The sequence below is a fragment of the Rana temporaria genome, chromosome 4 (genome assembly GCF_905171775.1).
Source record: "Rana temporaria chromosome 4, aRanTem1.1, whole genome shotgun sequence".
Classification (NCBI taxonomy): Eukaryota; Metazoa; Chordata; class Amphibia; order Anura; family Ranidae; genus Rana; species Rana temporaria.
In genome coordinates, this window is record NC_053492.1 from 153,458,823 (window position 1) to 153,486,350 (window position 27,528).

At 43.8% G+C, this 27,528-nt stretch overlaps 1 protein-coding gene across 1 annotated transcript in view; it reads right to left on the bottom strand.

Moving 5' to 3' along the window:
• Nucleotides 1-27,528, bottom strand: part of PLCH1 (phospholipase C eta 1) — a 347,693-nt gene that overhangs the window by 306,202 nt on the left and 13,963 nt on the right. Inside the window, exon 2 of the mRNA XM_040349218.1 lies at nt 568-684. Coding sequence (XP_040205152.1) covers nt 568-646 — 79 coding nt within the window. The 5' untranslated portion in view covers nt 647-684. The remainder of the gene's footprint in view (nt 1-567; nt 685-27,528) is intronic.

Sequence of the window (27,528 nt, forward strand, 5' to 3'; positions counted from 1 at the left end):
ACTTGTGTCTTTTTTCAACCTGACTAACTATGTAACTATGTAACTATGTAACGTTCTGTGTACAAATTGCCTCCAGGTAGCCATATTGCATTGCATTTTCAAGAAAATAACAGAGCTGCAGATTGAAAAGGAACATTTATTTTTAATAACATTCAATTACAATATGACTTGTGTCACAAATGAATATGCTATATTTTATTTACTATTTTTTGCCCATGAAATTTGAGTCTTTAAGTCTTGGGTCTGCAGTCCTGCTGCAACCGTTATAAGAAGATTCCACTTCCTAGATTTTTAGCTATTTCAAACAGAATCCAAAGGTAGGAAGAAGAACGTACAAAAGCTCCCAGGAACATTATGTCAGGTAGATCTCAGGGACTGGGTGGACTGACTCTTTCATTGGGAAAAGCATGATTGGCTACTATAGCACAGTTCGATCAAATTTTCAGGGTACTACTACTATACAAGACATTATCATTGACCACTATGTTATAGGGCTCTGAGTACAAACAGAAATAATGGAACAGGTTTTGTTCTCTGTAAGCAGATATAAGAATAGACAGGCTTTACCATGAAATGCTCCATTGTCTGCCAAGAAGTGTCTGCAGTATTGCAGCGGCCGATTCTTCTCCAAATTGCGGGAGCTCATTTTTCACTTTTGTTAGGAGTCACATCCAGATCTGTCTCCTGAGAAACAGAATTATAAATTCATCAGATTACAAAATATATTACCAGAAGTTTGAAGCTAGAAATTCTTATCCTCTGCTTTATGGAAACCCAGGGGGACTATACAGGTTGTCTGTGAAATTAAACGCAATATAATAGCCTGAAGTTTTAGTAAATAATATATTTTATGCTAAATAAACTGGGAACTGTTATACCGAATAATTTAAACGTCAAGCCGCATTGTCAGGTTCATTTACCAAAACTGGAGCTTGCAAAATCTGATGCAGTTCTGCATAAAAACCAATCAGCTTCCAAGCTGAAGTTAAAAGCCGATTGGCTACCATGCACAGCTGCACCAAATTTTGCACTCTCCGGTTATAGAAAATCAACCCCATTGTGTAAATAATGCCCCGTACACAGGATCGGAATTTCCGTTGGGATAAACTCAGATGGATTTTTCTGACAGAATTCCGTTCAAGCTGTCTTGCATACACACTGTCACACCAAATTCCGACCGTCCAACACTACGACGAGCTGAGAAAAATTAAGTTCAATGCTTCCGAGCATGCTTCGACTTGATCCTGAGCATGCGTGTTTTTTTCTCCATCGGAGTTCCATATAGACGAACGGAAAAAAAGAGAACATGTTCTCTTTTGAAGTCCGTCGGAATTTTCGATGGGAAAACTCAGATGGGGCATACACACGGTCAAAATATCCGATGAAAAAATTCCGTCTGACTTTTTTTCCATCGGAAATTCCAATCGTGTGTACAAGGCATTACTCACATTTTAAAGAGCAATTCAAAGAAGCAAGTAAAAGTCCTGACCGAGGGACAAATAATTTCCAGTTCACCAAAAATCTGCCGCATGAATTCTACCTCTGTTCCTTCTTCCCCAATTATACGCAGACCAAACACATTTAAGCCCAGGTTCACACTGGGTACGATTTGGTACGATTTGAGATGCGATTTCACATGTCAAATCGCATCTCAAATCGGAGGCATTTGCCGGCAATTGTCGGCAATGGCACCGTCCTAATCGGTGCGATGCCGCATCTGCGGCGCTGCACCGATTTCAAAAAGTAGTTCCTGTACTACTTTTTGCGATTTCGGGCCGCGATTTACATTGAACTCTGCACAGATGTCTCTTAAATCGCGGCCGAAATCGCGATTTAAGCGGCAAATCGCGGCAAAATTGCGACAAAATCGCGGTAAAATCGCGATTTTACCGCGATTTTGAATTTGCAGCAGTGTGAACCTAGGCTCCAGGGAAGATTGAATTTGTCTGGTGGCTGTGAAATGGTTCATAGCGAAGACATTTTGTATATCTTGCTTTCTGTGTAAGGAGGGTGTCCTGAGGTCACAAGCAGGTGTGTTAAAGGATAACCTGATTACAGACAAAAGGGATTATGGTGGAACAGTCTGCATGAAAACTGAACGAATGAGCAGGCAGTCTATGTTTTCAGTGTGTATCTCAAGGTTTACTTTGCAGTTTCAACTGGAACCTATCTGTAATGGGTAACCACACCTTTAAAACGGAAATCTGAGCTACGCAAACATTGTCTAAATACAAGAGTTGTGTATTTCTACTTGAATCCTAATGTTCTTTGTATATGTTTTCATATATGTGCAGTAATCCTGCATCAAATCGTTCCTGTACTTTCCCTATGTGATAGAGCTTCTTGTAATAAAGACCAGTCACTGCTGCCTTTTCTCCTTGTGCATAGTGTCTGGTCTTGTCTCTGCCCTCTCCTGTAGTCTTCTGCAAGCAGCCTATAGTGGGTGTGGCCTGCTGTGTCCTTCCCACAGCCCTTGTGTATTGCACAGTGATGTCATCAATACATTTACAAAGTAATATTTAGGTCTGCAAAGACCTTATACGCATACAAAGTGGATTTTGTGCAAACATGATTCTGTGCAAACATATCTGCTGCCACAGGGTATATAACATAGAACTGTGCAATTATATCACACATAATACAATCTGTTAACAATGCCCACACATGTTTTTCTGTGTGATAGTAAAATATTACTATGATCATTCATTAAAGTGAATCTATATCCAAACTTTTTTTTTAGCTTTGGGTAGAGTAGAGAAGGGTCAAAACATTTTATTGCTTTCTGTGTCCTCACTAAATAAATTTACTCTGTGCTGGTGACCATTGCCAATAGGTGGGGCCACCTTCATGGACTGAGGAGGATTTTACCTCACAGAAGAAGTATCAGCAGACTGTTTTTCTTACAGGAATATCATTTTGTGCAGGGACAGTTCTAAACATGTGCCACTATAGACACCCAGCAGGTACGATATTTAAAGGAATTTTTCTTTTTTTTTTCACTTTAAGCATCATTAAAATCGCTGCTCCAGAAAAAACGACCGTTTTTAAAACTTTTTTTTCCATTGATACATGTTCCCTGGGGCAAGACCCGGGTTCTCAAAGACATTTCCGACAATAACTTGCATATTGGGCTTTAAAATGAGCACTTTTGAATTCGAATGTTCGAGTCCCATTGACATCAATGGGGTTCTAAATGTTTGCGCGAACGTTCGGTCCGTTCGAAGGTTCTGGTGCGAACCGAACGGGGGGGTGTTCGGCTCATCCCTAGTCATAACAACCAACAACATCCTGCTTTGCATTTTGGGGGTTACAAAGATTCTTCTTCAGAAGAGAAGAAAAGCAATTGCAGCTTCCAAAATTGCTACAAAATTGCTACAAAAAATGCAGCTTTCAAAGCGAGTCTAATTTTCCGAAGGGACAAACATGAAAATGTTCTTGTATGATACCAAATTGTACAATTTTCATTTAATCAGTACAGTTTTTGTCCGAAAACACAATACAAATACAATACATCCCTTCTGAATTTTTGTTTTGCTGTATAAGAAATTTTGTACTTTAGTAACCTATTCGTTTTCGATATGGAGATTAGCATGCAAAAAAAAATGGATAATCATTTGTCTGATAATCTCATTGTGTGTACTAGGCTTTAAACATAGCACTGAATCCAGTAATCTTATAGCTGTATGAAGAGGTGTTTACAGTATGTGTGTGCATGTCTTCTTCTCTTCAGATGGCCTGACAAGGTCCAAACCCTTTTGCATGCTTCAGAATTACTGCAATTTTTCAGTATGGCCATTTCACACAGCGAAAACCACAATTGGCATTATATAATTTTAAAGGCTTTTTCTTGTCACGACTGGAGTTCTCAATTGAGATAAAATGTGTCTCAGCTTAGCCTTTAATTTTTCACAAAAGTCTCATAGTTACTATAGGTTAGCGTTAGTCAATCACTTTTAATGATTTGAAAAACCGGCCTGTAGTAATACATCTGTCCATAAACACACATTACTGGTGAAGCCTGATGTCAGCTTATGGAAATACCTGACTGAGAAGTAAGTAAAAGATTACCTTGTATTCACCTAGGAAAATCCAGGTCAGGCTTTACAGTTATATAAATGAAACAGGTGTATCAGCTCTCAGCTTACAATGTGCATGCCAGTTTCCATGACACTCTCCCTCTATTCTTCCCTTTAGGTTCATAACCCCATTCAACTAATTTGCTAGGCTTTTGAGAAGATATAAAGTTGTGCCCTTAATTGTAAAATAAAGTTGTCCCTGTTTGGCAGTTGAAAAATAAGCAATAAGACCTAATGTGGGATGGGGAGATCAGGACTGGAAGTCAACCAGTGTCCCCTAAAAAGTTCCTAAGGTGCAACACTGATGAAGTGCAAGCACCTTGTGGTGCTTCCAAGTACCTGTGTTAGTCTTCAAATCCATGCATGCGTTTCTATGCCCCTAAGCTCAGGCTTGGCACAGAGGCTTAACTGCTCTGTAGACAGATAATAGGCCCAATGTTCTCCTGGTACTAAACTCTGCCTCCTGTCATTGAAATGTCAAATTTCAGAGTAATGCTGAGAAGCAAAGCCTCTTGCATTTGAATGAATGAAAAAAAAAAATGAATGAAAAAACGTATAAAGCGCGGCGCATGCGAACTGAATCGCTTCTGGGCTTTCATTTGAGTGAAAGAAGCAGGATCACCACGAGAAAAGGAACCTGACCTTGACTTACACAGAAATCTAGACCCTGTGTACTGCTTAAAGCGGGAGTTCACCCATTTATTTAATTTTTGCCCTTTTCCCCTTAGATTCCTGTTTGTTTGGTCTAGGGGAATCGGCTATTTGTTTTAAAATATGAGCAGTACTTACCCGTTTTCGAGATGCATCCTCTCCATCGCTTCCGGGTATGGGTCTTCGGGAGCGGGCGTTCCTTCTTGATTGACAGTCTTCCGACGGTCGCATCCATCGCGTCACTCGTAGCCGAAAGAAGCCGAACGTCGGTGCGGCTCTATACTGCGCCTGCGCACCGACGTTCGGCTTCTTTCGGAAAATCGTGACGCGATGGATGCGACCCTCGGAAGCCTCTCGGAAGACTGTCAATCAAGAAGGAACGCCCATTCCCGCAACCCATACCCGGAAGCGACTGAGAGGATGCATCTCGTAAACGGTAAGTACGGATCATATTTTAAAACAACTAGCCGATTCCCCTAGACAAAACGAGCATTAATCTAAGGGGAAAATGTGCTCTCTAAGGGTGAACCTCCGCTTTAAGTAAAGTAAAATAAAAGAGCCACAGATGGACTTTTTAAGACAAACAAAGGTACTTGCAAGCTCCATGAAGTACAATAAAGAGATTTTTAATACAGCTTACCTGTAAAATCTTTTTCTTGGGGTACATCACGGGACATAGAGCGGCATTCATTACTATATGGGTTATATGGAGTACCTTCAGGTGATGGACACTGGCAATCTTCAAACAGGAAATGCCCCTCCCTATATAACCCCCTCCCATAGGAGGAATACCTCAGTTTTGTAGCAAGCAGTATGCCTCCCAAAATGGTCCCCAAAAGAGGGGTGGGAGCTCTGTGTCCCGTGATGTACTCCAAGAAAAAGATTTTACAGGTAAGCTGTATTAAAAATCTCTTTTTCTTTATCGTTACATCACGGGACACAGAGCGGCATTAATTACTATATGGGATGTCCCAAAGCAATGCTTACAATGAGGGGAGGGAGAACATCTCCAAGACAAAAGGATTTAATTTAGAGATATACTCAAATCATAATAAATCCAACTTAGTTGAAAAAAATAATTTTAAATTTTAAATTTAACTCAAAAAAGGGGAGCCCCCGGAATCCGAGGGTCTCAAACTGCAGCCTGCAGCACTGCCTGCCCAAAGGCTGTATCAGTATTCCTTCTTTCGTCCAACTGGTAGAATTTTGTAAACGTGTGGACAGAAGACCAGGTTGCCGCCTTGCAAACTTGAGCCATAGAGATCTGGTGATGTGCTGCCCAGGAGGCGCCCATGGCCCTAGTAGAATGAGCCTTTAATGATACTGGAGGAGGCAACCCTTTCAAGCCGTAGGCCTGAGTGATTAACTGCTTAATCCACCTAGAGATGGTGGACTTTGCAGCTGCCTGCCCTTTCTTGGGCCCATCCGGGAAAAAATGAACAACACATCCGTTTTCCGGATCTTCTCTGTAGCTTTAAGATAGGCCTTCATGGCCCTGACAATATCCAAGGTATGCAGCAACCCTTCCTTTCTGGAAGTAGGTTTAGGGAAGAAGGATGGTAATACCAAATCCTGGTTTAGATGAAAACTGGATATAACCTTCGGTAGGAAAGAAGGATGAGGGCGGAGAACGACCTTGTCCTTATGAAAAATAAGATATGGTTCCTTACAGGATAAGGCCGCCAGTTCCGATACTCTTCTTGCGGAAACTATGGCGACCAAAAATACTAACTTCCTTGTCAGTAAAACCAAAGGAATTTCAGCCAACGGCTCAAAAGGTTGTTTCTGTAAACTTGACAGAACAAGATTTAAATCCCACGGACAAAGCGGGGATTTAACTGGAGGTTTAATACGTAAGACCCCTTGAAGGAAGGTCTTAACCAGCGAGTGGGTGGCCAGCGGCCGCTGAAACCACACTGACAGAGCTGAAATCTGTCCTTTGATTGTGCTTAATGCCAATCCTTTATCCACTCCTAGCTGGAGAAAGCTTAAAACTCTATCGATGGTAAACTTGCGAGAAAGCCATAGCTTGGACTCACACCAGCCTACATAGGCCTTCCAGACCCTGTAATAAATCACCCTAGAGACCGGTTTCCTGGCTCTGATTAGGGTAGAGATTACTTTCTGAGACAGACCTCTACCCCTGAGAATCAGGGATTCAGCTTCCAGGCCGTCAAATTTAGATGCCGTAAGGCAGGGTGGAGGATCGGACCTTGCGATAGCAGGTCTGGCCGTAGAGGAAGAGTCCAAGGGTCTCCCACTACCATCTTTAGGATGAGTGAGTACCATGCCCTTCTGGGCCATGCTGGAGCTACCAGGATGACTGGTATGTGCTCCACCCTGATCCTGCGCAGCAGGCGGGGTAGTAACTGGAGCGGGGGAAAAGCATAAAGAAGCTTGAACTGATGCCAAGGGCAAACCAGCGCATCGGTTCCGCAGGCCATCGGATCCCTTGAGCGGGATATGAACCTGTCTAGCTTCTTGTTGAGTCTCGATGCCATGACATCCACGTCCGGCACTCCCCATCTTTGGCAGAGTGCTTGAAAGATTAGTGGATGCAGAGACCATTCCCCCGGCAATAGAGTCTGGCGGCTTAAGAAGTCCGCCTGAAAGTTGTCCACTCCTGGAATAAATATTGCCGATATGCAGGGCACATGAGCCTCTGCCCATAGGAGAATCAAGCTCACCTCTCTCTGAGCGGCTTGACTCCTGGTTCCCCCTTGGTGATTTATGTATGCCACGGCCGTGGCATTGTCTGATTGAATTCTCACCGGGAACCCCTGCAATTTTGACGTCCAAGCCCTGAGGGCTAGTCGAGCAGCTCTGAGCTCCAAGATGTTGATGGGCAACTGCCTCTCTGGCTTTGCCCAAGTACCTTGGCGAGTGCAACCATCCAAAATTGCTCCCCAGCCCGTCAGGCTGGCGTCTGTGGTCACTATCTTCCAGGCCACTGGGCTGAAAGATTTCCCCTTCAGTAGATTCTGAGGGTCTAACCACCAACACAGACTTTGTCGGACTCTTGATGAGAGCGGCAACGGGATATCCAAGGCCTGTGGCCTTCTGCTCCATGCTGACAGGATGGCTGCCTGCAGGATGCGAGTGTGGCTCTGGGCGTACGGTACCGCCTCGAATGTGGCCACCATCTTGCCTAGTAACCTCATACATAGGCGAATAGTCGGTTCTTTCTTGCTTAGAACCAGTAGGATTAATTCCTTGATGGCTTTGACCTTCATCAGAGGTAGAAACACTCTTTGTTGTTCTGTGTCTAACCTCATGCCGAGATATTCCAACTGCCTTGTGGGCTGGAATGCTGACTTTTCTCGATTTAGGACCCAGCCGAACCTCTCGAGGTACTGGACCGTGAGGGCCACTGCTCGCTCCAAGCCAGGAGACGAGTGATCTATGACTAGGAGGTCGTCCAGGTATGCTAGGATCGTGACCCCTTGGATCCTTAGTTTGGCTAGGATTGGAGCTAGGACCTTCGTGAACACCCGGGGGGCCGTAGCCAACCCGAAGGGACGCGCCACGAATTGGAAATGACGCGAAGCCACCATAAAGCGTAGATATCTTTGATGTGGCTGATAAATTGGAACATGAAGGTAGGCATCCTTTATGTCTATGGACGCCATGAAGTCGTCCTCTTGGAGTGTGGCAGCTGCTGACCGCACGGATTCCATCCGAAATGAGCGGACCTTTAGGTATGCATTTACCATCTTTAGGTCCAAAATTGGCCTGACATCTCCATTGGACTTTGGGATGATGAATAGGTTGGAGTAGAAACTCAGCCCCTGTTCCAGGACTGGTACCTCTACTATTACTTCCTGGGAGAGTAGATTTAATGCCGTCACTAATGCGGCTCCCTTCTCCGGATCGTTTGGAATCCTTGACTCCTGAAAATGAGGAGGAGGAAACCTTAGGAAGTCTAATTTGTAGCCCGTGGCCACGGAATACCGTACCCACTTGTCGGGAATGCTGGCTTCCCAAACCTCTGAAAAGAGACGCAGCCTTCCCCCCACCTTCGTGGGTGGGGGCGCCCCTTCATAAGGCCGGCTTGGGGGCTGGTTTTGCTGGTTTGCGAAACCACTGCTGTTGAAGCTGAAGTTTGCTTTCGCAGGAGGCCGTCGATACTGTTTGGCATTAGAGGGCCCCTGCCCAGGGGAGTACTGTCGTTTAAACGCAGGCCCCTGAAACTTCCTTTTAGTTGGCAAAAGAGTGCTTTTGCCGCTTGAAATGGTCTGAATGTATTTATCCAGGTCTTCTCCGAAGAGTCGTCCTCCATGGAAGGGGAACCCTACCAGGAGCTTCTTGCATGGGGGCTCGGCCTCCCAGCTCTTTAACCATAAGAGTCTTCTCATATGGATAAGGGATAACGATAAACGTGACGCTTGCTGGATAGAATCCTTAATCGCGTCTACCGTAAAGCGTATGGCCCTAGGGACATCCGAAAATTCTTCTGCCTGCTGGGCAGGAATAAGTTTAAGCATCTGCTTAGTTTGATCCGATAATGCTTGAGCAACCCCAATCGCAGCCACAGCTGGCTGCACTACTGCCCCTGCAGTAGTGAAGGAGTTCTTAAGTAGTTCTTCCAAGCGTTTATCAACCGGATCCTTGAACACCTGTATGTTTTCTACAGGGCATGTTAAAGATTTGTTAACACATGAGATGGCTGCGTCCACCGCAGGGGTAGCCCATCTCTTGGAAAATGTATCTTCCATAGGATATAGGGCAGAGAATCTTTTAGGTGGTAAAAAGATCTTATCTGGCTTGCTCCAATCTTGGAACAAAACTTCCTCTAGTAGAGGATGGATCGGAAACACTGCATTGCTTTGAGGCGCCCTTAGTGAGCCCAAAGCTGAAACCGTCGATACTTGGAGATCTGGTACTGGCAAGTTGAATGCACTATGGACCAAGTCCGTTAAGGCTTGAACCCACCAGCTCTCCCCTTGGGAGACTGCTCCAGACTCCTCTGTATCCGGATCCTCGATCCCCGAACCTACTTGGTCCTTGTCCAAGAGGTCGTCCAATTCCCCTGAGGAAAGGACCTCCTCTTCTGAGGGTCCACGCTCGGGCGACGGAGATCTAATCCGTTTTCTGCCCCGCATAGCCGTGGCTATCATTTTTCCCATTCTTTTTTCCATCTCTTTTAAAGAGGTGAGTAATACCTCGTCCGTGACCATCTTAGGGTTGGACTGACCCGAGCCAGCTCCAGCCCCAGATCCCGATGGCCCCAAGGCTCCCTCTGGGGAAAGCAGCGGCATAACCTTGTCCGAGACCTCAGACTCTCTGGGGGAATCCCCACCTCTTGTACCCTCTGACCCGGATGCCATGGTACAATACCGAGGTACGCCTGCTAACTTATCGGTACTTGGAACTATAAATAGTTAATTGCCCAAACACCTGTTTGGGGGATAAAAAATGCCTCCTCTCCCCTTGATGGATTTTTAACTTTTTTTTTTTTTTTTTTTAAATCCAAGAAAGAAAAAGCATTCTGTCCCCCTCAGTAGTATTGCCAAGAAAAAACTATTGAGATAGAAAAGAACAGCCTAATTCTAGGCTTGAAGACAGTCTTATGAAGACTGTAATATCTTTTCTGGCCACTGTGTGTCCTCGGCGCCCCGTGCTGCCGCTCTGGTCTTTTCCTCCTCAGTTCCAACCTAGAATGAGCTGATGGAACGAAAAAGGAAGGGCCGCCCCTTCCTTAAGCAACTGACCCGCCCTTCCCCCCTCAGCTTAACGGCGCGAATTGCGCCTATAACACGGGGACGCGCGCGTGTGCGCCCGCCGACGGGGGGGGGGGTTGTGGCTAAGGGAGTCCTCTCCACGAGGAGGCCAGCGTTTGCCTGCTTTGCAGGCTTTGAGGAGGAAGAACCGATGCAGCATCGCCTGGAGGCCTGCAGGTAAGCACAGCTCTCTGAACACACACACACACACACACACACACACAGGCCCCACTCAATGCTTTTTCAACACTACCAGGGAGGTCACTTCTTATGGGGAATAATACACATAGAGCCATCCTATCATTAAGATATGTGACTTGTTTTGCCAGATGCAGCGCATAACTTTAGGCATGTCCCCTGTGACCCCCCAGAAAAAACCTGCTAAGAACCAAGTTCCGCAAGTTTTCCCCTCACTTACCTGCTCCATGCCGCAGGACTTTGCCAAGCAAGAGGCCCAATCTTCCCCCATCTCCGTGGGGCTGTCTAGACCTTCAGGCCCTGGGTTCCTATAAAGGATCCACTGTCCTGGGCCCATATAGCACTCTGGCAACAGAAACATTAGGCCCCCAAAGGTTTCTAAGTTCTGGGCCCAGGGTCCAGCTCTCTAAAAAGAAAAGCATTATGGGCTATACCCCAAGGGTTTGGGGTCCGGTTACTGACCACTTTAGCACTGAGGCCTTTGGACAGAACCGGTTAGCTCACCTAATCCCAAGGATGCGGAGGCAAGCTAAACCATGACCAACACCTAAGACACTGGCGTAAAAACTGAGGTACTCCTCCTATGGGAGGGGGTTATATAGGGAGGGGCATTTCCTGTTTGAAGATTGCCAGTGTCCATCACCTGAAGGTACTCCATATAACCCATATAGTAATGAATGCCGCTCTGTGTCCCGTGATGTAACGATAAAGAAAACTGTTGTTACCTTATGCTGTTTTTAGACTAGGTCAAGTTGTTCAATTTTTTTAATAGACACCGAAACCCTTTTACAGCTTTGCCTTCAGAATCAGGGTCCTTCCCAGGCTTTTCATTTATGACATTAGCTTATACATATTGGGAGACACCAACTGGCTCACTCTAAAGCCAGTAATAGATGGAGCAATTTTCTTTCCTGGCCACTCAATTCTCCCATCAACACTGACTGTGGAGTCATTGTGTTCTATAATAGCCAGCCACTATAATAGCCAGCCTTTCGGCTACGAGTGACGCGATGGATGCGACCGTCGGAAGACTGTCAATCAAGAAGGAACGCCCGCTCCCGAAGACCCATACCCGGAAGCGATGGAGAGGATGCATCTCGAAAACGGGTAAGTACTGCTCATATAAACTCCGACAAATTGGGTACTTTCAGCCTGCCCATACTTGGTTTGAATCTCGGCCGGTCATCTGAAGTGGCTGAGATTCAAACCATCTATGGCCAGCTTAAAGCAGACCTATCACTAACACTATTACCATCTGTAAGAATAAATCCTATGTCTTAGGCCAGCCATACATTGATCGTAATTCAGCCTGTTCAGTAGGGACCAGCCAAATTTTGAATCAGGTTTCAGTAAGGTGGTTGTGCAGAAATTAATGTACCAATTCACTTCTGTACAACCGCTATGTTAGATTTTTGCCACTCAATCTACACTGCCGGCTATAGCCTGCAACACCAATCGGTGTATTCTGACGGCAGGAAAGTCTCCCTCCTATCGGAATACAATAACAAGGCAGGAGGATTCCCTCATCCACCTCAAATGTGTGGATTGGGGAAACAAGTCATTTATTTCTGGTTTAACCCACTGAAAAAAAAAACTCATCTATAAAACAGTCTGACACTTCACAAAAAACTGAGGGCCAGGTTCTCAGAGCAAGTACGCCGGCGTATCTACTGATACACCGGCGTACTTTCAAATTTGCCGCGTCGTATCTTTAGTTTGAATCCTCAAACCAAGATATGACGGCTTCTGGCTTCGATCCGACAGGCGTACGGCTTTGTACGCCTTCGGATCGTAGGTGCAATACTTCGGCGCCCGCTGGGTGGAGTTCGCGTCGTTTTCCGCATCGGGTATGCTAATTAGCTTTTTTTGTCGATTCACAAAGGTACGCGCGGCCGTCGCATTCTCTTACGTCGTCGCTAGTCGGCTTTTCCCGGCGTATAGTTAAAGCTGCTATTTTGTGGCGTATAGATAGACTTGCCATGTTAAAGTATGGCCGTCGTTCCCGCGTCGAATTTTAAATAATTTTTTTTTTTGCGTAAGTCGTCCGTGAATAGGAAAGGACGTAACTCACGTCTAAGTTCAAAAAATGACATCGGTGCGACGTCATTTCGCGCAAAGCACGGCGGGAAATTTCAAAACGGAGCATGCGCAGTTCAATCGGCGCAGGGATTTGAAATACGCGCCGAGAGATACACTACGCCGCCGTAACTTACGGCGTGAAATCTTCCTGGATTCGACTTAGAGCCAGGTAAGATGGTCTGTCCAGAGTTTGAGGACTGTTTGGAGGAGACAGACAGGAGCCATAAGCCTCGTACACACGACCGGTTTTCCCATTGGGAAAACTGCCAGGAGAGCTTTTGGCTGGGATAACCGGACTCCTGTATGCTTCCTCGCAGTTTGCCAGACAGACGAGAATCCCGATGGGAAAATAGAGAACCTGCTCTCTATTTTCCCGTCGAGATTCCCGGCGCCTTTTTTTCCAGTTTTACGAATACTCTATGGGAAACACTCTGAGGCAGTGCCCATGGAGCATACACACAGCCGGGATTCCTGGCCAAAGCTCCATGTTGCCTGAACAAAAATGGAAACATCCTTCTAGGCAGAAAGAAAGATTAGAATACTACACTTAGATGTAGACTACACTCACCACCAAGACTACCACTGCCTTGCTAAAGAAGCTAAGGGTAAAGGTGATGGACTGGCCAAGAATGTCTCCAGACCTAAACCCTATTGAGCATCTGTCGGGCATCCTCAAACAGAAGGTAGAGGAGCGCAAGGTCTCTAACATCCACCAGCTCCGTGATGTCATCATAGAGGAGTGGCAGAGGACACCAGTGGCAACCTGTAAAGCTCTGGTGAACTCCATGCACAAGAGGGTTAAGGCAGTGCTGGAAAATAATGGTGGTCACATAATATTGACATTTTGGGCCCAATTCTGACATTTTGAGGCCTCTTACACACGACCGAGGAACGCGTCGTAAATGAAACATCGTTTTTCTAAACGAGTTCCTTGTTTGGCTTGTCGAGAAACTTGACAAGCTTTCTTTGCGTACACACTGTCAAGACCAAATCTCGTCGTTCTCAAACGCGGTGACGTACAACACATACAGGAAGTTCGATTCCACTGGCACAACCCTTGGGGCTGCTTTTGCTAATCTCATGTTACTGCGTGTTAAGTAAAAGTTTGGCAGGAGACGATTTGCACTTTTCAGTCTGTCACAGCGTGACAAATGTGCTATTTCCATTACAAAGGCTACTTTTACCAAAGGTGCGCTCCCGTCTCATACTTTATTCTGAGCATGCGCGGGTTTCTAAGCATACACACAAACGTGTTTCTCGTCGAAAACCAGCCCACGAGGAACACGACGAGGAAATTGAGACTCCCGACGAGGAAAAAGAGAACTTTTTCTCGATGAAAAACATACACACGACCGTTTTCCTCTGCAAAAAAGCTCTGCCACCATGTTTCTTGATGGATTCTGTCAAGGAAAACGGTTGTGTGTACGAGGCCTAACTTAGGGGTGTACTCACTTTGGTTGCCAGCCGTTTAGACATTAATGGCTGTGTGTTGAGTTATTTGAAGGGACAGCAAATTTACACTGTTATACAAGCTGTACACTCACTACTTTACATTGTAGAAAAGTGTCATTTCGTCAGTCTTGTCACATACAAAGTGATAATAAAATATTTACAAAAATGTGTTTTGTGTGATACTGCAAGTTGCAGATACAAAATTTGGGCCGATATTGGACCTGAAAAGGTGAATGGAGACGCACCTGACTCCTGCTGTGAGCTGCTGCGATCTCTAGTGTGAACACAGCTTCAAAAAATTAGCATATTGTGATAAAGTTCATTATTTTCTGTAATGTACTGATAAACATTAGACTTTCATATATTTTAGATTCATTACACACAACTGAAGTAGTTCAAGCCTTTTTATTGTTTTAATATTGATGATTTTGGCATACAGCTCATGAAAACCCAAAATTCCTATCTCAAAAAATTAGCATATTTCATCTGACCAATAAAAGAAAAGTGTTTTTAATAAAAAAAAAGTCAACCTTCAAATAATTATGTTCAGTTATGCACTCAATACTTGGTTAGGAATCCTTTTGCAGAAATGACTGCTTCAATGCGGCGTGGCATGGAGGCAATCAGCCTGTGGCACTGCTGAGGTGTTATGGAGGCCCAGGATGCTTCGGTAGTGGCCTTAAGCTCATCCAGAGTGTTGGGTCTTGCGTCTCTCAACTTTCTCTTCCCAATATCCCACAGATTCTGGTCAGGAGAGTTGGCAGGCCAATTGAGCACAGTAATACCATGGTCAGTAAACCATTTACCAGTGGTTTTGGCATTGTGAGCAGGTGCCAGGTCGTGCTGAAAAATGAAATCTTCATCTCCATAAAGCTTTTCAGCAGATGGAAGCATTACGTGCTCCAAAATCTCCTGATAGCTAGCTGCATTCACCCTGCCCTTGATAAAACACAGTGGACCAACACCAGCAGCTGACATGGCACCCCAGACAATCACTGACTGTGGGTACTTGACACTGTACTTCAGGCATTTTGGCATTTCCCTCTCCCCAGTCTTCCTCCAGACTCTGGCACCTTGATTACCGAATGACATGCAAAATTAGCTTTCATCCGAAAAAAGTACTTTGGACCACTGAGCAACAGTCCAGTGTTGCCCCTCTGTAGCCCAGGTCAGGCGCTTCTGCCGCTGTTTCTGGTTCAAAAGTGGCTTGACCTGGGGAATGCGGCACCTGTAGCCCATTTCCTGCACACGCATGTACACGGTGGCTCTGGATGTTTCTACTCCAGACTCAGTCCACTGCTTCCGCAGGTCCCCCAAGGTCTGGAATCGGTCCTTCTCCACAATCTTCCTCAGGGTCCGGTCACCTCTTCTCGTTGTGCAGCGTTTTCTGCCACACTTTTTCCTTCCCACAGACTTCCCACTGAGGTGCCTTGATACAGCACTCTAGGAACAGCCTATTCGTTCAGAAATTTCTTTCTGTGTCTTACCCTCTTGCTTGAGGGTGTCAATGATGGCCTTCTGGACAGCAGTCAGGTCGACAGTCTTACCCATGATTGCGGTTGAACCAGGCTGGGAGTTTTTAAAAGCCTCAGGAATCTTTTGCAGGTGTTTAGAGTTAATTAGTTGATTTAGATGATTAGGTTAAGAGCTCGTTTAGAGAACCTTTTCATGATATGCTAATTTTTTGAGATAGGAATTTGGGGTTTTCATGAGCTGTATGCCAAAATCATCAATATTAAAACAATAAAAAGGCTTGAACTACTTCAGTTGTGTGTATTGAATCTAAAATATATGAACGTCTAATGTTTATCAGTACATTACAGAAAATAATGAACTTTATCACAATATGCTAATTTTTTGAGAACCACCTGTATATGCACCCTTACCTTATAACAACTTGTTCAGTTTACAATAGAAATGCAAGGCAAAACATTTGTGTGTGAATACATATATATATATATATATATATATATATATATATATATATATATATACACACACACACACACATTATGAATAACCTTTTTTTTTTTTTATAAGTGACCACATCAGTTGCAAAGGGGTTTAGAGAGGTGTGGGGGGGGGGGGGAAACAGCAGATCACCAGGTATTTTACACAAAGAGAGCAGGATACTTTTTAACACAAGTTCATGGTACAACTGACACATATCAGGGATATGAAATGTCGGGGTAACATATCCTTTAAAGTAGTTATAAAGTTAAAGTCTAAACATTCCTTGTGTTAAGGTAAAAAAAAATGTAGGTGTCCTCATCGCCCCCTCACCCTCATTTTACTTACCTAAACCTTCATTCAATCCAGCGTTGTGAACATCTACAGCTCTTTTCTCCCCTCACTTCTTGGTCTTACTGGTTTTGCTGAGGCAGAGGGAGCCATTGCCTCCCAGGTCTGTCAATCAAAGCCAGTCATGAAGGAATGTGGGAAGGGGCTGAGCCCAGCTGTCTGTATCAATAGACGCAGACAATGAGTTTGTAGAAATAGCCTGCAATAGTGCCCCCCAAAGATAGTGTCTTTCTACAGGGTCACTCGGCGGAGGGGAGAAGCTTGGAGCGCCGGCTGGGGACCAGAGAAGAGAAGGATTGGGGTCGCTCTGTGCCATTTCATTGCACAGAGCAGGTAAGTATAAACCTACCTGTTTGTTCTTTTACATTTTGTTTTACATTTACAACCACTTTAAATGCTGGCTTTAGATAGAAAAGGTCCTGGACCGCCGCACTCCTTGAAACAATGTCTTTATTTAGCAAATGAAGTTCAAAAAACAACCAAAAAGAATAAGTGTCCACTTCTTCTTTTTGACTGCATTGTTTTTGGTTGTTTTTTTTAACTTAATTTGCTAAATAAAGACATTGTTTCAAGGAGTGCGGCGGTCCAGGACCTTTTCTATCTAATGCACCTGTGCACAGCCAGCACCCTTTTGGTTCAGTGGGACGGAAGCAAAGCCAAGAGATCAGCAGTTTACAGAGTGGTATATTTTCTCACTTAAATGCTGGCTTGTCAGGGGAAAAAAAACCTGCTCCTGCAGGCTCCTTCTATGGGACCAGTTCCCTGAAGCCTCTTTTCCTCAATGCTCTTGTCAGACATAACTGCTATGATGTCATCACTTACAATGCAGGACCAACAGTTTTGTAGTGTAAGTAAGGTCACTGAGGGCAAGCCCATTGCCTGGAGCATCAAAGAGAAGTGATGAGCACCAGCGGCTGGGCCAGCAAGGAATAGGGTAAAAGTAAAAGGCCTTTTCCCTAGCATATACGAGAGGAAGCCTCACTGCATAGGTATTCTTTTTTTTCAGTTCCCCGAAGTTCAGCTTTAAGCTACGGCTTTCATAGCACTGCCAGTTACAGCAGCCTTCAAATCTCTAGTAGGCCACTGGGTTACAAGACTAATGATCACAAGGGTGTGTATTTATCATAATCACATAATAAGTAAGCTCAGTCCATATGCTGAGGTATTTAACCCAATTCAGTGGTCAAACTTCCTTAGATCTTTCATCTTTGTACTGTACAAAACCAATTAAACTAAATGTGCTTGTAGACGTAGTAAATCCACCAGAAGAAACAGCCAAAGTGTCTACATCCATGACATATGGTGCTGTCTAGGTATTAAGACCTTGAACTTACAATCATTTACCCACAGCATAATTAACCATTTATAGACATGCACATTCCCCGACACTGATACTGGGCCTACAAAAGTATATACTGTATAGCAGAACATGTTTATAACATGCATGTTCACATTTAAAGTGCAACTGCACCCAAAACTTTTTCTTCTTTTGTTTTAGATGGAGTGGAGAGGAATTAGAAGAACACCCAGTATTTATTGCTATCTGTGTGCTCGTTAGGGAGGTTCAAACCTCTCTGTTTATCCTGGTGACCCCTACCACTGAGAGTAAAAGAAAATCTAAATTTAGAGCTGTCACCAGAACAAGGAGATAGAAGAAATTCTTCAATGGGGACGCTAGTAAAAAACAGGGATTTTGCTCAGTTTGCAGGGTTTTACTCTCACTTCCTGTTGCAGTTATGGGACAGGAAGAAAAGGTAAATCTCTCCAATGGGACACAGATGGCAAAAATGTTGTATTCGGTACTTCCGATTAGACCTTCCAAACAAAAATTACCAACTGGGCAAACTACAAAATTCTAAAAAATCTAATGAAAAAAAATGTTCATTAGGGATGAGCTTCGTGTTCGAGTCGAACCCATGTTCAACACGAACATCCTATGTTCGATCGTTCGTCGAATAACGAACGTTATGGGACGTTCGCGCCAAATTCGAGTGGCGTGTCATGGCCCATAATTCACTGCGGCATCGCAGTGAATTGCTTGCTGATTAAAATGGCCAAGCATGCACTATGTCCGGCATGCTTGGCCAATCACAGCTTGCAAAAAAATGGAGAGCCATAATTGGCCAAAGCCAGGGTGGCTTTGGCCAATTATGGCTCAGGGGGTTTAGTACACGCCCCACTATAAAAGGCTTCCTGCAGGTCGGCCTTGTGTAGTGTGTTGCAGAGGTTAAGAGAGAGAAGACAGAGAGAGAGAGAGAGAGAGAGAGAGAGAGAGAGAGAGAGAGTGTGTCATTTTTTGTAGGTAGATAGAGCAGGCAGGCTAGTCAGTTAAAGGTACAGTGTGTAGTGGATATATATGCATCCCAGGTGTTGTATATATATTTATACACTGTATAGTATAGCTAGATCCGCTCTTCCTAATTTACTGAGAGGCAGGTGATTGTGCTAGCTGCAGTATTCTCACATGGTGTACTGCCTGTGTCCTCTGCAGTTTGCACCTAAAGCTACGTGGTGTGTACTGCCCGTGTCCTCTGCAGTTTGCACCTAAAGCTACGTGGTGTGTACTGCCCGTGTCCTCTGCAGTTTGCACCTAAAGCTACGTGGTGTGTACTGCCCGTGTCCTCTGCAGTTTGCACCTAAAGGTACGTGGTGTGTACTACCCGTGTCCTCTGCAGTTTGCACCTAAAGCTACGTGGTGTGTACTACCCGTGTCCTCTGTAGTTTGCACCTAAAGCTATGTGGTGTGTACTGCCCGTGTTCTCTGCAGTTTTCACCTAAAGCTACGTGGTGAAGACACCCATGTGAGAGCACAGTAGAGTAAAAAACGTCTCCCCTAATGTGCGGTCCACGATAGTAAAGTAAAATGGGCACGCTTACCCCGAAGATGTGGACTCAGATACTCGTGTGTATTGAGTCAAACAAGCATATGAGAGGTAATACCTCAATCATGTCCAGCTGTATCGGATAGATGGTATGTGATCACCCCGTCACTGATTGAATGGAAAGGTTTCACTTTTAAAGAACAGACTCTCAATGCACAGCAGATGTCAATAGAAAAGGCCGCTCCCGGACATACATGTAGGAAATAAATGGCCCTACATAGTGTAAAACTTTGACTGATTCTGGCAAAGCGTAATGTGAAAATGTGCCAATGAGGAGCGAAAAGGGTGTGGGGCCAGACTGTGCCTCCATATCTGAATGGACACAGGGAGCTGTGACTTGGCTTGGGTGCCCCCATAGCAAGATGCTTGCTGTGGGGGCACTCAACAGGAGGGAGGGGCCAGGAGCACCGAAGAGGGACCAGAGAAGAGGAGAATCTGGTCTGCTCTGTGCAAACTTGACATGCTTGTTATTTAAAAAAAAAAAAAAGAGAGACTTTAGACTTTAGTATCACTTGAAAGCTTGAGCTATGGGTTGTTGTTTTTTGTTTTTTTTACAAGCTTTTTTCAACAAAGTGGCTAAAAGAGCTTGTAAGCATTTAAAAAAAGCCACCTACTGGCTAAAATGTTAATGCAATATTTTTAATTTAAAAGACTAAAAAATAATTATGTTTACAAACATGTGAATAACTCATGGTTGTAGAGCTGGCTATGTACTAGTAGAATTTCTTCACTTTAGAAGTAAATTTGTTCCAAAATCCAAAGTAAATTAAATTTTGAGGTACTTTTCAACGGCACTTGTCAAATCATCAAATTTACCAATCAGAATCTTCATACACGTTTTAATACAAATGTTCATTTGAAAATCTACCAGTGTATTGCCAGCTTAACTCATCCTTATCAAGCATGTAGGTGGGGTGTAGCAGCAATATTTTACAGTCAGGTGCAATATAAAATGTGTACTGAAGTAATGCAGCAACAGTTCATAACAAGCCCGGATGGAAGGCTGCCCAGCCGGGTGTATTCACAGTTTCCAGCAACGTGAAATTAACATTTTTAGCTGTACTGAAAGTGTCTGTTGAGAGGGGCAGAGTGCGGCCTGGCCTTCTGTGCCAAATCGGGAAGGTGTCCGGAAGAGTTGCGCACCATCACTTTCCCTCCTCATCAGGATCCTGTCCCTACCACTAGTACTGTCCCTAACAGAGGGTACCTTTCCCTACGCTACTCACTCACATAAAGCGCACCAAAGAGTCACATGGGGCAACAACATCCAACCAGACTACTTCTCCAGTGACCCAGGAACCATAGAGGAATCAAGCTCCTCATGACTTTCTCTTACAGGCAGCTCTGTCCAAGGTTTCAATTAGATAAAGCGTGACAAAAGTCATTCTGCTAATGATGTGATATCTCGTTAGATAACCCATAGTGCTCTGTGAATTCATTCTCATGTATTAAATGTTTATTTTAATAACTGTTAAGATAAGATATCAACCTTACAGGGAGCGCTATATGACTACAGAAGTATAGTTAGGTACGACTGCATAGCACTGAAATACAAGAAGCAGAGCATACATATGCTATGAACAAATATGGTTACCTCCAAGTTGGGCCTAGTCTTTCTTTCATTGGAACAGCGTTTCATTATGAACAAAGACATTTTTCTAATCACTCCCCTTTCTGGGTGGAACTGGCATTCCCTACAGTCCAGAGACACTTTAGCTGGAAATTAAATCCATTTTGGCTGACTCCGTTTCCTGATCCGGACCCCATCCCTGAGCCGTTGACATCCTTCTTCCGCACTAATTTGGATTCAGCAGACATTGGGGTGGTCTTGGATTCAGTTAAGGCCTTTTTGAGGGGTCAATTTTATATATCTTATTAATAATATTAAAACTTCTACAAACGCTTCGGAAACGTTTATTTTGACGGAGGCAGGGAAGGAGTAAGAGGCTTATGTTAACAGTCCAACGGATGACACTAAGAGGGCCTGGTTGCCTGTACAGTCAATGTCTAGGGAGGGAGAAAATACAGGTCATATGTTAGCGATGATTCGTAATCAACAATGCTCGGCGCATATTGATACATTGTATAATTCTCAGGGCTGTCTTAGCACTTCAACTAAAGACATTTCATTTTTATTTTACAATGATCTCTATACATTTAAAGTACACCCCATTTGGAGTGAAATAGCCTCCTCTTAAATGAATGCTCTCTATCTTGTCTTTTCAGCTCAGCTCATGAAAAATTGCTCAATGATCCTATTACGGAGGAGGAACTCCTTCTGTCATTAAAGCAGGCTCCTAATGGGAAATCCCCTGGAACAGATGGACTTCCATCTGAGGTACAGTATATGGGCTGTATGCGAAACAGCCGATAACCTACATTGCTCAAGGTGTATAATGGGGCACTAGAGACAGGGAGATTACCTTAATCAATGAATGAGGCAATTATTATTGTCCTATTGAAACACGGGTAAAGATGCCCTAATGGCAGATTCATACCGGCCTATTTCCCTGTTAACTTCGGATGTCAAACTGCTGGCCAAGGTGTTGGCATTGAGATTATCGAAAGTTATACTTAAAGCGGGGGTTCACCCTATCGACGAAAAAAAAAAAAAATTTTTTTCTTTTACCTTAAAATCAGGCATTGTAGCGCGAGCTACAGTATGCCTGTCCCGAATTTTTTACCCCCGTACTCACCTTGTAGTCGTCCATCGAAGATACCGGGGAATGGGCGTGCCTATGGAGACGGAGGATGATTGACGGCCGGCTCTGGCGCGTCACGCTTCTCCGGAAATAGCCGAAATAGGCTTGGTCTTCACGACGCGTGCGCATAGCCTGTGCGCAGGCGCCGTGAAGAGCCGAGACCTACTCCGGCTGTCTTCGGGGAGAGTGACGTGCCAGGGCCGGCCGTCAATCATCCTCCCTCTCCATAGGCACGCCCATTCCCCGCGGGAGCCGAAATCTACGATGTCCGAGTACAAGGTGAGTACGGGGTTAAAAAAATCGGGACAGGCATACTGTAGCTCGCGCTACAATGCCTGTCTCGATGGTAAAATGTGTCGGGGGGGGGGGGGGGAACTACCGCTTTAAGGTAGTCCACAGGGATCAATGTGGTTTTATTCCTGCTCGCTCTACAAATGCCTATAGACAACACAGGTAATATGGCAATATTTTTACTTGACTCTGCCAGGGTCTTTGACAGTGTGGAGTGGTCCTATCTGTGGGAGGTCTTGGAGCGTTTTGGAGTGGGTAAAACATTTATTAAGTGGATAAAAGTACTTTATGCTGACCCATCTGCCCACATTAGAGTGAATGGAGAGCTCTCTGCATCCTTGGAGCACTAGGCAGGGGTGTCCTTTGTCGCCCCTGCTGTTTTCCCTGGCATTGGAGCCCTTGGCTGCGTATATTCAAACATCATAGGAGATAGTGGGGTTTATGAGGGGACAGAGAGCTGACTTTGTATCATAACATGCGGACAACACCCTATTGTATTTGGGTTATACGCAGCAGTTGCTGCAGGGGGTATTGATAGTTTTGGAAAGCTGTCTGGATTTTTTATAAACTTAAAAAAGTCAGTGCTACTACCTTTGGACCCACTCCCTTGTCCATTGCCTTTGTGTGCGAGGGCTGGGAATAAAGATTCCCCTGACATAACCGAATATATTCGTTGAACTTATTACCAAACCTATGTAAGTTTCGAGAGAAGTGTTCCCTGTGGTGTAAACTTTCTTTATCGGTGGCAGGGAGGATCAATTTAATAAAAATGGTGTGGGCTCCCCAATCGTTATACGTCTTTAACAATTCTCCCGTTTGGATTCCTCGAAAGTGGTTCCTGCGTATAGATGCACAGTTTAGGGAATTAATATGGCGTAAAAAGACAGCCTGTAATAGCTTAAAGGAGTTGTAAAGCTTTGTGGTTTTTCACCTTAATGCATCCTATGCATTAAGGTGAAAAAACACCTTGCAGTCACCTGCCACGCTGATCCCCCATTTTACTTACCTGAGACCCGAATCTCCTTGGGCGCGATCCTGTGTTGCTTTCACCGAGCTCAAGTCGGCTCTTCATTGGAGGATTGATAGCAGCACAGCCTTTGGCAGTCATTGGCTCCCGCTGCTGTCAATCAAATCAATGATGTGGCACATCGGGGGCGGGGCCGAGTGACACACTCAGTGGCTATGACAACAGACTGTATCACACGGGAGCGTACTAGCAAGCTAACCCCCTTGGGAGAGCGCTTCCCAGAGGGGGGTTAGCTCTTGCGGGGAGGAGTCGAGACAGCTGCCGAGGGACCCCAGAAGACTGTGCAAAACGAACTGCACAGTGGAGGCAAGTATAACATGTTTGTTATTTAAAAAAAAAAAAAAATTAACCCATACAACCCCTTTAACTACTTTACAAAGGGCAAAGGATCAGCAGCGGATGGCTGTCCAACATTCTAGAGCTTACTACATAGTTCTGCAGATTCAAAATCTGGGGGACTGGGGGTTATTTGATCCCTTGATTCCAGAGGGTTGGGACTACACTGCTCTGTCACATCTGGAGGAGGGATTCCCTCATCTGACTTCAAATCTCCTGACAATTGATCTTCTAAAAACTTACCAAGACAACTTTAAATATGAATTGCTTTCTGTCTAGTACCCCACCTTGGCTTAATTCCCAAAACAGGGAGATACTGAAGTTGGAAGGATTTCATGAATGGGAGAAAGCGGGCATTACATTTAATTCTCAATTATATCAGGGACCTACACTTAAAGCATTTATAGAGGTAAAACAGTAGTATAATGTCCCCACGAAACACTTTTACAAATACAATTAAGGCACACCCTAAGTACACAAACACGGGCCTCAAGGCTCATATTAACAGAACACTGTGTCATACAAGAGGTATTTTTGTTGCCAGACGAGAAGGGCATGATTTCTCAGGTTTATTCCATGTTTTTGGGTGCCTTAGGCCCCTTTCACACGGACGGATAGAATGGTGCTTTTAGCTGCGGATTTTCTAGTTTTCTACCGCAGCGAAAAGCACACAATGCTTTCCTATGGCCCCATTCACACACAACGTTTAGCTGCGATTTTGTTGCAAGCGGTTTGGTGCGAATAGAAAAAATAGAATTGAATGCGTCCAGGTGCGATTTAGCGCAGCTATATGCACTTAACCGCAGGTATTTGCAGTCTTTTGTGTAAAAAAAAAAAACGGCAAGTTTCTTGCTGGTTTTTGCCGAGAAACTTGGTCGTGTGTACGGGGCCTGAGGTGTTCCTCACTATAAAGGGTATTTCTCCACATACACATCAAAAAAAATAATTACTGTGATTTTCCGATGGGGGGTGGAGGAGTAAAATTAAATTGTAAAAGTAATTAGGAAGTAATTAGGAGTGAAGGTCCACTTTAAGTGTATAGAAGACATTATTTTAATGTATTTATTTACACCAGTGAAATTCAGTAGATTCTACAATGTATCAGCATATTAATTAAACACATTTTCAATGTACTAAGCAAATGTGGTCATAAAAACAACAATCAACATCTGCTCACTGAAGCGATTGCTGCAAATACTCTGTACATTACATGGGCCAGCAAGGCCTTCAATGTATAGAGGGACAGGTGGAGTTTTTTCCTGGAGTAAATCTAGTCATCCCGTGTGAACCCATACGTTCTGCCCTGCTAGGCAAGGACAAACAAACTTTGTTTAGTTTATAGCTGAAACAGTTTTTTTTTCAAAATTAACCTCCTACGTGCCTCAGTCATCATCATGTAACAATCTCCTACTTGTTCAATAAGTACCGTAAGTATGAGCAAACTCTTCCAAAAAAATGTTTTATTTAAGGCCTCATGCACACTGGACAATAAAATAATGTTATAAAAATGCCAGTAGCTTTGCAGTGAGTTTTTAAACTTTTTTCAAAGTTTTTGCAATAGCGTTTTTAGTGTTAGTGTTAGTGTTTTTAGCTGGGTTTTTTTAAGAATTGTATTTTTATTTTTCAATGGATCAAAAACGTTAAACAAATGCTGGTAAGCGACATTTTTGAGCGTTTATCTTCGTGTATCAACGTTTATCAGCGTTAGAGCGTTTTTACAGCTGAAAAACGTCTCTCAGACCCCACTAGTTGTTTTTTTTTTTTTTTACTGCTCTAAAACGCCACTGCCCAAAACTGCTGATAACAGCCTATGTGTGCATAGACACATAGGATAACATGAGGGAGAGTTTAATGACTGTAGAAAAAAACGTCTACTGCCAAAAACAGCTGCTGTATAAATGTCCAGTGTGCATGAGGCACACTGGACGTTTTTGGACGTTTTTACAGCAGCTGTTTTTGGCAGTAGACGTTTTTTTCTATAGTCAATAAACTCTCCATCATGTTATCCTATGTGTCCATGCACACATAGGCTGTTATCAGCAATTTTGGGTAGTGGCGTTTTTTTAGTAGTAAAAAAAAAAACTAGTGGGTTCTGAGAGACGTTTTTCAGCTGTAAACGTCAATAAACGCTGATAAACGCTCAAAAACGTCACTCACCAGTGTTTTTTAACGTTTTTAAACAACTGAAAAAAAAATATATATATTTTTTCTTCAATCAAAAAACGCTAAAAAATGCTAACGTGGAAAAAAAAATTAAAAAAACGCTAAAAAATGCCATTGAAAAAAACTTTGAAAAACTCACTGCAAGGCTACTGGCGTTTTTATAATGTTATTTTAACGTCCAGTGTGCATAATGCCTAAATGTTATCTATGCTTATTACAAGAGGCATACCTGTATATAATTGTTACACTTATTTATACATCACTAACAGATTCTATAGCAAGTCACAGTGGACATTTAAATTATTTATATCCATCCCTGTTATTGAAGGAGCTTATAATCTGATGTCTCTACAACAATCATACTGACATACACAGCAGAGCCAATAACTGGATAAATCTTAGCTTGTTCGACATGTAAACAGACACAAAAACATTATACATATAATTCTTACCACAGCGCTTCTTTACTTGAGAGCCCCAAGCCCCAATGTTAGCTCAAGCCCTAAGCTTGATCCAACATTGCTCTGTTTGTATTCAGCCTGTCTGCAGTCTGCACTGTAGGGTATAAAGTGTATTTGCACTCTAAGAACTCACAAACCAGCGCTGCAACACCAGGCTTCTTAGAATCTGTAAAATGGGAGTATGCTACTTCACCTTTTGGTCACCGGTGACAGTGTCAGCTTTATTATTATTATTATTTAAGGCAGGGGTTGACAAATTTGCTTGGAATCTAGGAGCCAGCTAAAAAAGTTAGGAGCCAGAAAACGCACCCCGTCCCGACGAGCTTGCGCGCAGAAGCGAACACATACGTGAGCAGCGCCCGCATATGTAAACGGTGTTCAAAAGCAATTTTGAAGCGTGACATGTTGGGTATGAATTTACTCGGCGTAACATTATCTTTCATAATATTAAAAAAAATGGGGATAACTTTACTGTTGTCTTATTTTTTAATTAAAAAAAGTGTATTTTTTTCCCAAAAAAGTGCACTTGTAAGACCGCTGCGCAAATACGGCGTGACAGAAAGTATTGCAACGATCGCCATTTTATTCTCTAGGGTGTTAGGATAAAAAATATATATAATGTTTGGGGGTTCTAATTAGAGGGGAAAAAATGGCAGTGAAAATAGTGAAAAATGACATTAGAATTGCTGTTTAACTTGTAATGCTTAACTTGTAATACCAACGGCTCACCACCAGATGGCACCAGCTCACAAAAAAAAAAAATCTTTTTTTTTTTGCCCACCTTCCAAGCCAAGTCGCCAGGACACTATTTCTAGTCGCCATGGCGACCTGGCGCCCGGGATTTGTCGATCCCTGATTTAAGGTACTTATAGCATCTTTTGCACCTGGGGACTGTTCGTATTTGGAAGTTAGTTATATCAGTTAGTAATATATTCTCAGAGACTATCTAGTTCATACTGTATTCCTCACCAATTAATTTTCATTTATTTCAAGTGGTAGTAAAGTCCCCACGGCTTACCTATAGGTACAGTAAATATCTCCTAAATGTGAACTGTTTAGGAGATATTTACTATAGTAACAGCCACTGACGTCACCAGTACATGTGCACTGCGCTCTCAATGGATGGCATGCTCCAATGAGAAAGCCGTGTTGCATGCATGCGCGAGAGTGATGTCATAGTGGCTCGGCT